We start from the raw sequence: 12333 nt of genomic DNA, 5'->3' as shown, positions 1-12333 counted from the left end.
GGAGTCGGCAACGGTGTCTGCCAGTATGCACTTTACTAAACCAGTTCTGACTTTAGCTGATATGACGATGTGGCATCTTCCACTGAGGTGCTATTCTGACAGTCGTCGGAGGAGAATGTTATCGTGGTCAGGAAGGAGGAGGTTCTCTTTTCGTCTTTTACAGCCAGCACTTGGAGATCATTTTTTAATGAGGATTTGGATTTTTCAGATGCATCTTTCTCGGTAATGACATTTACTATTATTGTCGGGTCGGCCTCTAGGCTTTCACGATGTGTCGGTCTCACCATTTTGGGATTTTGACCTTCTCGCTTTGGTGACTTCTCCCTTTAATCATCTTGGGCTCTCGAATAATTTTGGCAAACTCCTTGAGTTTGCCATCTCGGATGGCTTCCTCGAGAGTGTCTTTGAGGTCGAAGCAGTCTTGAGTTGTGTCTGTATCCTCTATGATAGTCGTAGTACAGACTTTGTGTACTTCCTGTGCGCTCTTTCAATTGTCTGGCCTTTGGGAGGATGCCCAATTCCGCTATCTAGTGATAGATCTCGGTGATCGGGGTTGGCAGAGGGGTATAGGTCATAAACTTTTCAACTCTAGGCGGCCGGTTGGGGGCAGTGGTTTTGAAATTCTCTTTGGGGGATTTTTTGGGTGGTGGGTTATTCCGTGGGGCCGTGTGCCCGTGGTGCTGTTTATTGGCTGCCAGGACTTGACTCACTTCTTCATCATTTATATAATCATTTGCTACGTTTTGGATTTTGTGCATGATTCAAACCGGTTTGGTTGTGAGGTGTTTTCAAAAATCCTCGTTCATCAGCCCGTTGGTTAGGCTTGGGATGACCACCGACTCCATTAGCCTATTAACCTCCAAACACTCATCGTTAAACCTATCTAGGTATTTTCCTTGTGGGCTCGTCTAGTCGTTGAGTGACTCTGAGCAGGCTGATAAGCTGCTTTGCTTTCGCAATCCGTGTGATGAATTGTGCCATGAATTTTTCGGAGATGTTGTCAAAACAGGATATTGATCCATTTGGGAGGGCATTGAACCATTTGATTGCTGGTCCACCTAGTGTTACCAGAAAGGCCCTGCAACGAATTATGTCGGCTGCTCCCTCCAGGTTCATCCTGGCCTTAAATGCTGTTAGGTGTTCTTGAGGGTCCTTGGTGCCATCATACTTCATGTCAGTTGGTTTGTCAAAACCTTTTGGTAACTTAGCCTTTAGGATTTTCTCAGTGAATAGGCATAGCTCCTATTATCACCTGTTCGCTCCTTCTTTGCTTAGAATATCTCTGGTATCTCCTTTCATCATCATCGCGGTGGTGTTCGGGTTCCCGGGATCTGCTGCGGTTCATGCGCCTTCTAGTTGCCTCTCTTCGTGACATGGTTCGGGAGACCTCTTTGCTTCTGCGTTCGGGTTGGTACCGTTTTTTAGAGGCGACCCGGCCTTCTAGGGTTTGTACTCATTGCTTTTGAATTATTCGGCGGTCGTGTACTCATGGCTGTTGCTTGTTATGGGTTGGCTGGGCATGGACGACGCTGGTTATCCTCCCCAGGGTTGGGAGTAGTCGTTGTTTCGTGGCTCATTTGCTGGGGAGGGGAGAAGTTGGTGGATCTAGTTCGTGGAGGTTTGAGAACTGCTCTTCGTGTTCGTCCGTCATACTATCAAGGTTTCGCATGTCCCCACAGATGGCGCCAATGAACAAGACTTCGCTAGTACCGGTTGAGGGAAGGATTGGGGACTCGCCAGTCTTGGTGATGACCTGATCGAACCTTTGGAGCAGCGGGAGGTGGTACCTGCAAAGACACTCTGATGCTCAAGTCATAATGAGTCTAAGAGGTATATGTATGGATTAGGAGTGTGTAACGTACCTGAGGAAGCCCTTGACTCCCTTTTATATAATTTGTCTTGTTATTTTATCTTATCTTATCTTATCTTTTTGGCTAAGATAAGAGAAGTATTTGAATTTGAATGTGGTTAGAGATTTCCGTTTTTTTGGCCAGTTCGAGCCGTAGGGAGGATTTGGGCCGGGGAGTCGGGTCGTTGTTTGGCCTTTTTGGGGCCCCATATGCCAGGTCCGGAACATATTTAAACACAGATATATTAGTGGTTAATTTTAGTATACGAATAGTATTTTTGTTTTAAATATATGTCTAGTTTTGAGGAAAGATCTTTTTTCAAGTTATCTTTTTTTCAAAAGATCTTATAAAAAAGTAAAAGTAATTTTATATTTGGATAACTCATGCAAAAAGATCTTTTTATTTATCAATTATGTTTGTGTATAACCATATAAAAATACTTTTTGTTTATTTATTATGTGAAAAACATCTTTTTTTTTAAGAAAAAAGATCTTTTAAACAAAGATGTAAATTGTAGCTTCTAAAAAAAGATGTTTTTTTATTTTTCTAATACTTTTATTTTTACTACTAAAAATTTACCAAACAGGCTAAAAAAGAAAAGGTTTTTTTTATTGAAAAAAGATTTTTTTTTTTTTTTTATCAACTTAACGACCTCAAACAAGCACTAAGTGTCAACTGTCAAGTGAGGTAATATTATTTATTTTTCATTAACAACCCTTCTCAAAAAAAAAAGAAAAAAAAAAAGAACAACTGTTAGTGAAAATACAGTATAATAAAAGAAATTAATAAGGATCATTTATCCAATGATTTTCATTTATATAAAATCAAAATATATTTCCATAATTATGTGCGTAATTAAAATCAAACAATATTTGAGAGAAAAAAAATAGAATGGTACTAAATGAATAAGTCATTGTTTAATTAAACATTTAACCAAAAGTCAAAAAGAACAAAAAAAAAATATGCAACTTAAAGTTCAGCTTCATTCTTCCTCTATTCTCCCTTCATGATCCATTTGTCTTCTTCCCCTCACGTTCTTTTTTCTTTGTTCAACTTTCTTGTTTAGAAAACAAAATAAAAAACAGAAGAAAATAAGTAGAATTAAAAAAAAGGATGATTTTTTTTTTTTCTTTCTGTTTCTCTTGTTCTTTGAGAGAGAAAAATAGAAAATAGAAAAAAAAATGTAATTTTCTATATTTTGTGTTTTTCTTCAAAGATTTATGTATTTTTTTTTTACAAAATTTTCTGTATTTTTTATAACAAAATTGTGTATTTATTTTTAAGCTTTTTTTAAACAGTAGTTTCAAAAACAGCTTTTGAAGACGTGGTTATAAAATCACATTTTTACCTAATATCTTTTACATGAAAAATTTATTGAGATTATATTTTTAAGAAACCAAAATAACTCGACAGAAATCAATAACATATATAGAATAGATTTTTTGGTGCATGTCTTTGAATTTTGAATTTACAGGGCTCTCCATTGCCTGTGCTGCTTGACAATAAACTGTGTCATTGAGGGCCTGGATAAAATTGTCAACATCCTCCTTAGTGTTATAGAAATAGAGACTTGCACGTGCACTTGCATTGACTCCCAAGTACCGATGGAGGGGTTGGGTGCAATGGTGACCCGATCTGATAGCCACTCCATGCTGAAAAGATGTTACATCATCAATTGCAATTCAAGACAAATAATTTCCAAACATGCTCAATGCAATGCTGATCATAATTCCAAAAATGCTAAATAGTACGTTTTTTTAGCAGGCATACAATTGCAAAAGATCATCATGATTGCTATCTATAGCTTCTTTCTTGAAAAAAATGGTTCTTAGAGAACTTTGCGTGTGGGGACTGGGGATGGTCATTTTATCCTCTTACCTGTTGATCAAGAAATGTTGCAAGATCGGTTGCGTGAATATTTTCAACATTGAAAGAACAAAGTGCAGCTCGTTTAATTTTTTCTGAAGGTGCCGGCCCATAGATGCGAATATTTGGGATTGAAAGGAGCCTTTCATAAAGATATCTTCCCAGCTCCACCTGTGAAATTTCACATTTCATTGGAATCAAAATAGTTAACCTTGCACCAGACAAACTGTTAACATCAACATATGTGACTAAGCACATGCGTAGAAAGATTTATCAAACTTAATTTACAGTGCAGTTTCTCTCACATAAGCACAGATCATTTTCATTTAGAACGCATTTTGTTAACCATTTCTATCAGTTTTCCTTTTTGGGTTGTCCCCCCAAAAGAAAGAGAAAAAAGTTAAGAGGAACATCAAGCTTGCTAATGCTTTTGATAAATTCATAGCATGTATCTTTCTTGTTCTTTGAATCATAAAATAGCTTGTCCTTTAAAAGATTGAAGCCTAAGTTACCTCATAATCATGTATGGTTTGCATACCAATCCCAGATAAGTAATCAATTGCTGCTCCTAAACCAATTGCTTCCCCAATTGCTGGTGTTCCGGCCTCAAATCTAGGACAATCAGAGTGCATCGAATAATTAGACAGAGTCAACTAATAGTATGCCAAACAGAAAAAAGTTGCAAAGAGAACAACAACTACATATTATCTATCACTTATTATCTATTACTAACAGTAACTGTAGATGGTTGATCCTTTTGAAGTTAAAGGATTGAGAAGTTAAAATCTGTCAGTAACACTGACCAGAGTTAATTTTAAAAACATAGAAGCAAAGAAATTATTAGACATAGACATGCAAATTAATAGAACCACAAATTCTCTTCATCAAACTTGTGATCTCCACCCAAGGTCACATAAGACTATCCATAAGATAAGAGTCGGGGAAAAGCAAGTTCACAAACCTGGATGGAGGTTCAGCATAAGTTGAATGATCAAGAAATACATCTGAAATCATTTCACCACCACCTAGACAAAGAAAAGGCCGAGGTTGCCATCAGTATATTAGCTTCAAAAGACAATATCATTAATCATGGTTCCAAAAAAAAAATAGGGCTTCAATTTTATTTTATAGTCATTTCCTATTTGAACGAGAAGACACAAGGGAAATACCATGTCTAATTACTTACCTAAAAAGGGAGGCATGGACGACAAGAGGTCTATTTTACCATATAAGAATCCAACACCTGTAGGCCCACACATCTGGAAGAAGTATTTGACAAACTTATTATAATTGTTCCAAAGAAATACAAGCAAAAATAAGTTAACAATCCTAACCTTGTGAGAAGAAGCAACAAGAAAATCAACATTGAGGCTGTGAACATCAACTGTCATGTGTGGAACACTCTGACAGGCATCTACAAGCACTTTTGCTCCAACATCATGAGCCCAGTTAGCAATATCTCTAACAGGAAGTACCGAAGCTGTACAAATATATCAAAACTAGTTCATTTTAGCTATAAACTCCAAAAGTGAGCAACAAGTACTACCAGCTGCAATGCTGCATAAAATAGAAGTCTAAAAATTGAAAAAACACAGCAAGAGAAATTAGGATGCTGTTACAGTTCATATACGATGTATGCACTGATATTTAACCTTATTAAGGTTGTAATGGAATTGAGTACTGCGCTAAGCATTAGTTTCTGCTTGATATTAATAAGATTTTTTTTAACTTATAGAATAACCAGATTTTGTGGATTCCATTATAGAATAAGTTTTGGATTGCCACTTCATACTCCATTAAGGACCACTTTACAAATTCATTTGCAAAGTAAACTCTCTGTTCTTAAAAGTGTGATTAAACCAAACCCTACAGAATGCTGATACAAGCGCCACTTATCAGCCTCTGTGAGACATAGAGCTCCCATTTAAACTAAAGACAATCCTTTCAGCAGCCTGGCTGTTTTGGAATTGACTCTCCTAGTAATAGGTTTCGTCTCTTACCTTTTCATACCTAATATGTTTCTTCAAGTTCAATGAGGGGGAAAATACTAATTTGGAATGTTCAACGCTAAGTGATACCTAATTTGAAAAGTTTTGCGGAAGAACATTGAGTATGCCATATAGAAAGCTTAGAAACCTAGTGACCTTCTTGTGACATAAAAAGTTCATCAAGCCATCAACCCAAGAGGCACATGATCTTTGATGGTATACATATTGAAGTATTGTTCAATCAACACAAAGAAACATAATAAGAAATAAGAAACATACCAAGCACATTTGAAACATGATGGACAACAACTAACTTGGTCTTCCTTGACAGCAGTTCTTTCAATTTGTCCATATCTGGAATTTCATATTGGTTTAAGTTCACAAATTTCAAAACAGCCCCAACTTTTTGAGCTAGTAGTTGCCAAGGAACAATCGCACTGTGATGTTCAGCAACCGTAAGTATAATCTGTAAGAATATATATATAGAATGGAGGATTTGATGAGGGCAAGATTTGGACATAATGGTGGAACACAAACATTAACAAGGACACCAAGACTAGGGAAATTTAATTAACTAAAAGATACCCAATGTTTCTTGATATTCAAATTTCTATTATTGAATTCCTTTTGCAAATTCAAATTAATCCTTAATACTTTCTTCAAAACTTAAGAAGACACACAAAATGATCTCAGGCTTTTGAACAATTATGTTATTTGACATTCATAAAGATATATATCATTAAGAATAATGCTACACATCCAAATGATTTTTGTTAACCAAGTTGGTCTAACATCAACAAAAGTCAATTATATTATAGATAGCATTACTCCAAGTCTTATTGTTTAACTTGGTTGGACTTGGTTCATAAAAAGACTTGGATGTATAACATTACTCTATCATTAAATACCTCATCATCTCTTTTTAAATTTGACAAGCCCCAAGAATAAGCCACTAGATTGATAGCTTCAGTAGCATTTCTCGTAAATACAATTTCACTGGAGTCAGAAGCATTTATAAAACTTGCAACCTTCCTTCTAGCTGCTTCATACTGATCCGTGGCCTTTGCACTGTATTCATAAAAAATTGTGCAAGATAAAACATACAACCAAATTATGCAATTAGAATTTTAGTTATTAATATTACACTATACTTGCCTCAAGAAATGTATGCCCCGATGTACATTCGAATTGTATGCTTCGTAGTAGCTTTGCAGTGTCTTCAAAACAACGGTAGGCTTCTGAGAAGTTGCTGCATTGTCTAAGTAAACAAGTTTTGAGCCATTTACTTCCTGCGAATTGAGTTTGAGAGTATCACAACTTTATGATGTTAAAGAATAACATATGGAGTGACTTTTTCACCATTTTTTTAATTTTTTTATTAATGAAGAGTAACCTTTGAACCACATTTCTTTTGCATTGGAATTCAAGCATTCTATAACTATTCACATTACTTTACTACAATACTTAGCGATTGTTTGATATGAGAATTAGGTGTTTAACCATTGACTAAGGTTTGGCAAAAAGTTGTAGATCTCATCCATCAAATGAACACATTCTTCCTCTATAAACTAAGAGTTACACAAGAAATGCAAGCTTTAGGGATGTGAATCACAATCACAACATACAGCAAAGACGAAAAGATAAATTAGAACATTTAAGCTTCAGTAAGTGAGCAGTCAAGGAGACTATCTTTCGTAGCTTCAATGTTTCCACAATGTCAAAGTGGGTCTAAACTTTGTCTAAACTTGCGAACTATGTTGCACAGATAAGAATGCAAATATCGAATATGATTCATAAATACGGCACTTTTCTAGAAATTAGTCATGAATTTAAGAAGGTTAAGGTATATGTATATGATACATATACATGCCTACATGAGTAAAAATGAAGTGCTTGTGCATCACAACTAGCAACTATATCAAATTAAAAAGCTAACATCTTATCTAAACATTTTCTAATCATTCACAGGCTAAACATAAATGACAAAGGATAAAAAAATGAAAGCGAGGATAAGATAAGATAAGAAAATAGTCACCTGGTGAAGTATAGGAAAATGGGGTCTTGTGGTGTGCCCCAAAGAAGGGGAACCAAGGGATGGTTCAGCTACAGCTTCATTAGCGGTTGATGCACAAACAGATAGAGAAGAAAATCGACGGAATCCGAATTTCACATAAGAAGAGCTCCTAGTGCTTATTGAACAGCAACAAATGGGGCTTGAGAACTTGAAAGATGGAAGTTTTGGCAGCAAAACTTCCATTGATCAGCAAAACTCCCAACAACAGAATCGCAAAACCGCAGTTATTTTGGTGAATTGTGCTGCAGAAGAAGCAAGAAAGCAGAGTAAAAATAAATAAATAAAATAAAAAGGGTAAGAATTTCGTGGGAGGGAATAAACTTAGAAATTCAACCGAAAAAACTAAAAAGCGTGCGTTAATTACAAAATTTAGAGGTAAAGAATTGAAGTATAGGAATTAGGGAATAAGGAGGTAGTTACTTGAATACGGAATTTGAGGGAATGATGAACCTGTGTCAGAATTTGGGGAAATCCGTTGCAGTATTGGGTAATGGGTAGGTGAGGTTGTTTTGGCATCTGGCACACACACTGTTACTGTGACACACAAACAGAAGTCATTTTTTTTTTTTGGACAAAGCCCATGATGGGCTACAAGGAATTTGGGGAAATCCGTTGCAGTATTGGGTAATGGATAGGTGAGGTTGTTTTGGCATCTGACACACACACTGTTACTGTGACACACAAACAGAAGTCATTTTTTTTTTGGACAAAGCCCATGATGGGCTACAAGGATACAACCTAAAACTGACCCAGAACCCAACCCAGATACCCTGGTCCCTTACCCTTGCAACTTTTACTCCACTGCGGCTTCTCTCTGGTCCCTATCAAGTCGCAGAACACTATATCGTAGGCGGTGCTGTTGATGGTCTGCGCTGCTGCTCCCTGCGACCTCCACAGCGGTTCCGGCGTCCCCTCCCTTCGAAGAATCGAGCCACCGTGATTGCTGATTGATGATATTAAGGTTTAAGGAAAGGATCGCTGGTGAAAGACCATTAGGGGGAAGCATTACAAACGGGGGCCAAACTCCAAAGGCTCTTCCACTCACTCCCGTCACACCTCCATTAGCCGCTGCTATTCACCTCCGCAATTGAGGCCCGAATATTAAACGAGTTAACCCATAACCTTAAGAATAATATATGAGGGATGAATGCATAATTCATATTATATAGTTTTTGTGCCTTTGTCCATGTTTTTTTTGGGGATTTTGGTTTGGATCCTTGTGATGATGGTGTGGTACTGTGGTCTATAGCAAGGTTCTGAAAATCGAACCGGTCATCGAACCGTTTTAATTACTGGTTTACTGGTTTATAGGTTCAACCGGTTCGACCGTGGTTGAACCGAAAAAATCGTTTTATAATAAAATAATAAATATAAATAAACTGATATCATATACATGCAGGCAAACTCAACAATTATATTGAATTAGGGGAAGTATAAGGTATAGAGTGAATAATTCAACCATCAATAAAACAAGCAAATTCACAACAATTAAGAAGGAAGATCGAATTAGTGAGAGGGTGAGCCTCTTGCAGCAGAGAAGAGGCAAAATTGAAACAACAATCAATGAAACAATGCTAGCTGCCCCTTTCTCTATTCCTCTATTATAAACACACCAAATATAGTTATAGTCTAACAAATTTCAACAAATCCAAATTAATACTACTCACTAGCAAGAACAATCTCAACAACAAGAATCACAATAGCAATAATTTAATGAATTAAAGAGAGCAAGATTGGAATAAAAAAACCAACAACCTAATAACAAAAAACAAAAGCAATCTATATCCAAGAATCACAATAACAATTTAAAAAATCAACAAATTAACAATTAAAAAAGGAAACACAGCAACCCAATAATCTAAAGAACGATAATAGGTATACCAAATAAACAACAACAAAACTTGAATAAAAAAATCCAACAAATTAAATCACAGCAACCTAACAATTTAGCAAATTATCAAATTAACAAGTTCAAGAACAAAAAATCACAATAAAACAAAAAATATTAAAGACAACAGAGCAACAACATATCAGAAGTAAAAGGTTGATACTTTCATCCATACCTAAACATTACCAGAAATCCAACCCAATAATCTCAACTCTCAAGTTCACAACAAACAACATCCAAAATTATTCAAAATTATTCACAATTATTCAACAAAATACAAAATCCAGTTCAGTAAACAAAGCAAAATCAGTTCAGTTTCAGTAATCAGTAAACAACAATTATTAACCAAAGTTCACAGTTCAGTTTACAGTTCAAAGAAAAATAAAATAGGGAGACAGAGTTCACACTTCACAGTTTCAGAGTTCACAGTTTCAGAGTTCATCATGTCACACTTCAGTGAGTTCAGTTCACAGAGCTTCACAAAATCAAAGAACTACTCAATCAAACTCATCAGGAGCAGAGACATGCAACAGTTATTCAATCAAAGTATCAAACAATCATAACTAAAAAAAATTTACCTGGAACTCTGGAAGCTCGAAGGCACCTTCAAGGCTTCAACAGAACATGCAATAGGGAGAGTGGGAGACAGCGACGCCGAGTGACCAAGCAGTGGTGGAGCACCTTCGAAGGGACGACGGCGGCTGCGCGATGGAGGTGGCTGTTCCAACGAACAACCTTCTGCTGCGCGACGGAGGTCACTGGTCGAAGGAACGACCGCTGCTGCGCGATTAGGTGGCTGTTCGAAGGATTGACGGCGGTGGCTCGACGGAGGTGATGAGAACCCGTGTGAGAGTCAGAGAGGCCAGAGGCGTTCTCAGTTCTCAGTTCACTCCTTCACTTCACTTCTGAAGCAGTGAAGCTCGATGAGAAGGCAATTAGGGATTTCGTCCTTGATTATAGGGTTCAGAGGTTGAAACGGCAACGTTTTGCTGCCCAACCAAAAAACCGGCCGGATCACGGTTCGGTTCGACCGACTGATTATCGGCCGGTTCAATTTCGATTTTTAAATTTTGCGGTTTTGATGTTTGTCCGAATCGTTTTGTGCCCGGTTTTCAGATTTTGCGGTTTTCAGAACATTACTCTATAGACATACCGGTGGTGCTCATAGTAGTATTTTTTGAGTTCACATGCAATTTGTATTTCTTTCAAAATGGCTAAATATCTCATATGATTATATAAATAATGTAATGGGAGGAAAATAAAATTGAATAAGCCCCTATAGCTCAGTGGTAGAGCGTCAGTCTTGTAAACTGAAGGTCTGTAGTTCGATCCTGCATGGGGGCATTTTTTAACAATGGTTATTTTAACAATTAAAAATTAAGGTTGTCCAAAAACGTCCCCGAATTATTCAAACGCTAACAAAAATGCACTCGAATTTTATTATCGACAAAAATGCCTTCAAATAATTTAAAAACACAACAATACCCAACCGTAAATATATATTTTCAAAAAATATCTTAGAGATTTAATTTTGATGTAATTTTTTGCAAGCATGATTATAAAAATAAGATATTATTATTCATAAAAATTGTTGATTTTTCATTAAGTATATATTTTTTTTTATAATTTTTTTGTTAACAATCAATAATACTTTTAAAAAATCACAAAATAATATATACATAACAAAAAATTACCAAATTTTAAGAATAATAATATCTCATTTTTATAATCATGTTTGTAAAAAATTATATCAAAATTCAATCTCTAATGTATTTTTTGAGAAAACATATTTAATGTTAGTTTTTTTGTAAGATTATCTAACATTAAATATGTATTTCTCAAAAAATACATTAGAAATTAAATTTTGATGCAATTTTTTGCAAGCATGATTAAAAAAATAATATATTATTATCCTTAAAATTTAGTAATTTTTTGTTGAGTATATATTTTTTTTGTAATTTTTTTGTTAACAACTAATAATACTTTTAAAAAATCACAAAAAAATATATACTTAAAAAAAATTACCAAATTTTAAAAATAATAATATCTCATTTTTTTAATTATTCTTGTAAAAAATCACATCAAAATTCAATCTCTAAAATATTTTTTGAAAATATATGTTTACTGTTAAGTATTGTTGTATTTTTAAATTATTTAAAGGTATTTTTGTCGATAATAAAATTCAAGTGCTTTTTTGTTAGTGATTGAATAATTTAAGGGCGTTTTTGGTAGTTCACTTTTTTTATTAATAATAAACTTATCATAAATAGATGTTAGCCAAATTTTTTAAATAATTATTGTATTTTCACGTTTTTCAAAAATAACAATTGTACTTTTCTTTTGAGATTTTAGACATCGAATAGATGAACGTGCGGATATTATCTTTGACGGATAATGATGACTCGGATGAATACGTAGAAGAATTGAAACATGAAAAGACTAACAAGACTACAAGATGAGTGGCACACAATACAAGTCACAACATATTGTAGAATATTAGGTTGTCCATTGGGCCTCACTTCAATGACTATGTCCAAACAAGAATAATTCTTCCTCGTCTGTTTGCAAATTGTGGCTTTTTACTTTTTGTAGTGTAGTGCAAGTAATATTTTTTGATAATATAAAAATTTAATTTATTTTTATTTTACATAAATATTATAAATATGA

General features: G+C 35.1%; 1 protein-coding gene and 1 non-coding gene across 2 annotated transcripts; one reads left to right on the top strand and one right to left on the bottom strand.

The window, feature by feature from the left end:
• On the bottom strand, positions 1704–7962 carry LOC107626940 (cysteine desulfurase 1, chloroplastic; the record flags this gene model as incomplete). The annotated part of the gene is given in 11 exon segments (XM_016329824.1): positions 1704–1787; positions 3323–3502; positions 3729–3887; positions 4229–4328; positions 4678–4741; positions 4903–4975; positions 5051–5196; positions 5984–6170; positions 6613–6772; positions 6860–6993; positions 7740–7962. Coding segments are annotated over 11 exon segments (1509 nt in total).
• On the top strand, positions 10939–11010 carry TRNAT-UGU. Its single transcript has one exon. It is a non-coding gene; the product is annotated as a tRNA-Thr (tRNA).

The sequence above is a fragment of the Arachis ipaensis genome, chromosome B02, assembly GCF_000816755.2.
Source record: "Arachis ipaensis cultivar K30076 chromosome B02, Araip1.1, whole genome shotgun sequence".
In the NCBI taxonomy this organism is placed as follows: domain Eukaryota; kingdom Viridiplantae; phylum Streptophyta; class Magnoliopsida; order Fabales; family Fabaceae; genus Arachis; species Arachis ipaensis.
Note: the sequence above shows the minus strand (reverse complement) of the source record. Positions and strands in the feature narration are given on the sequence as shown.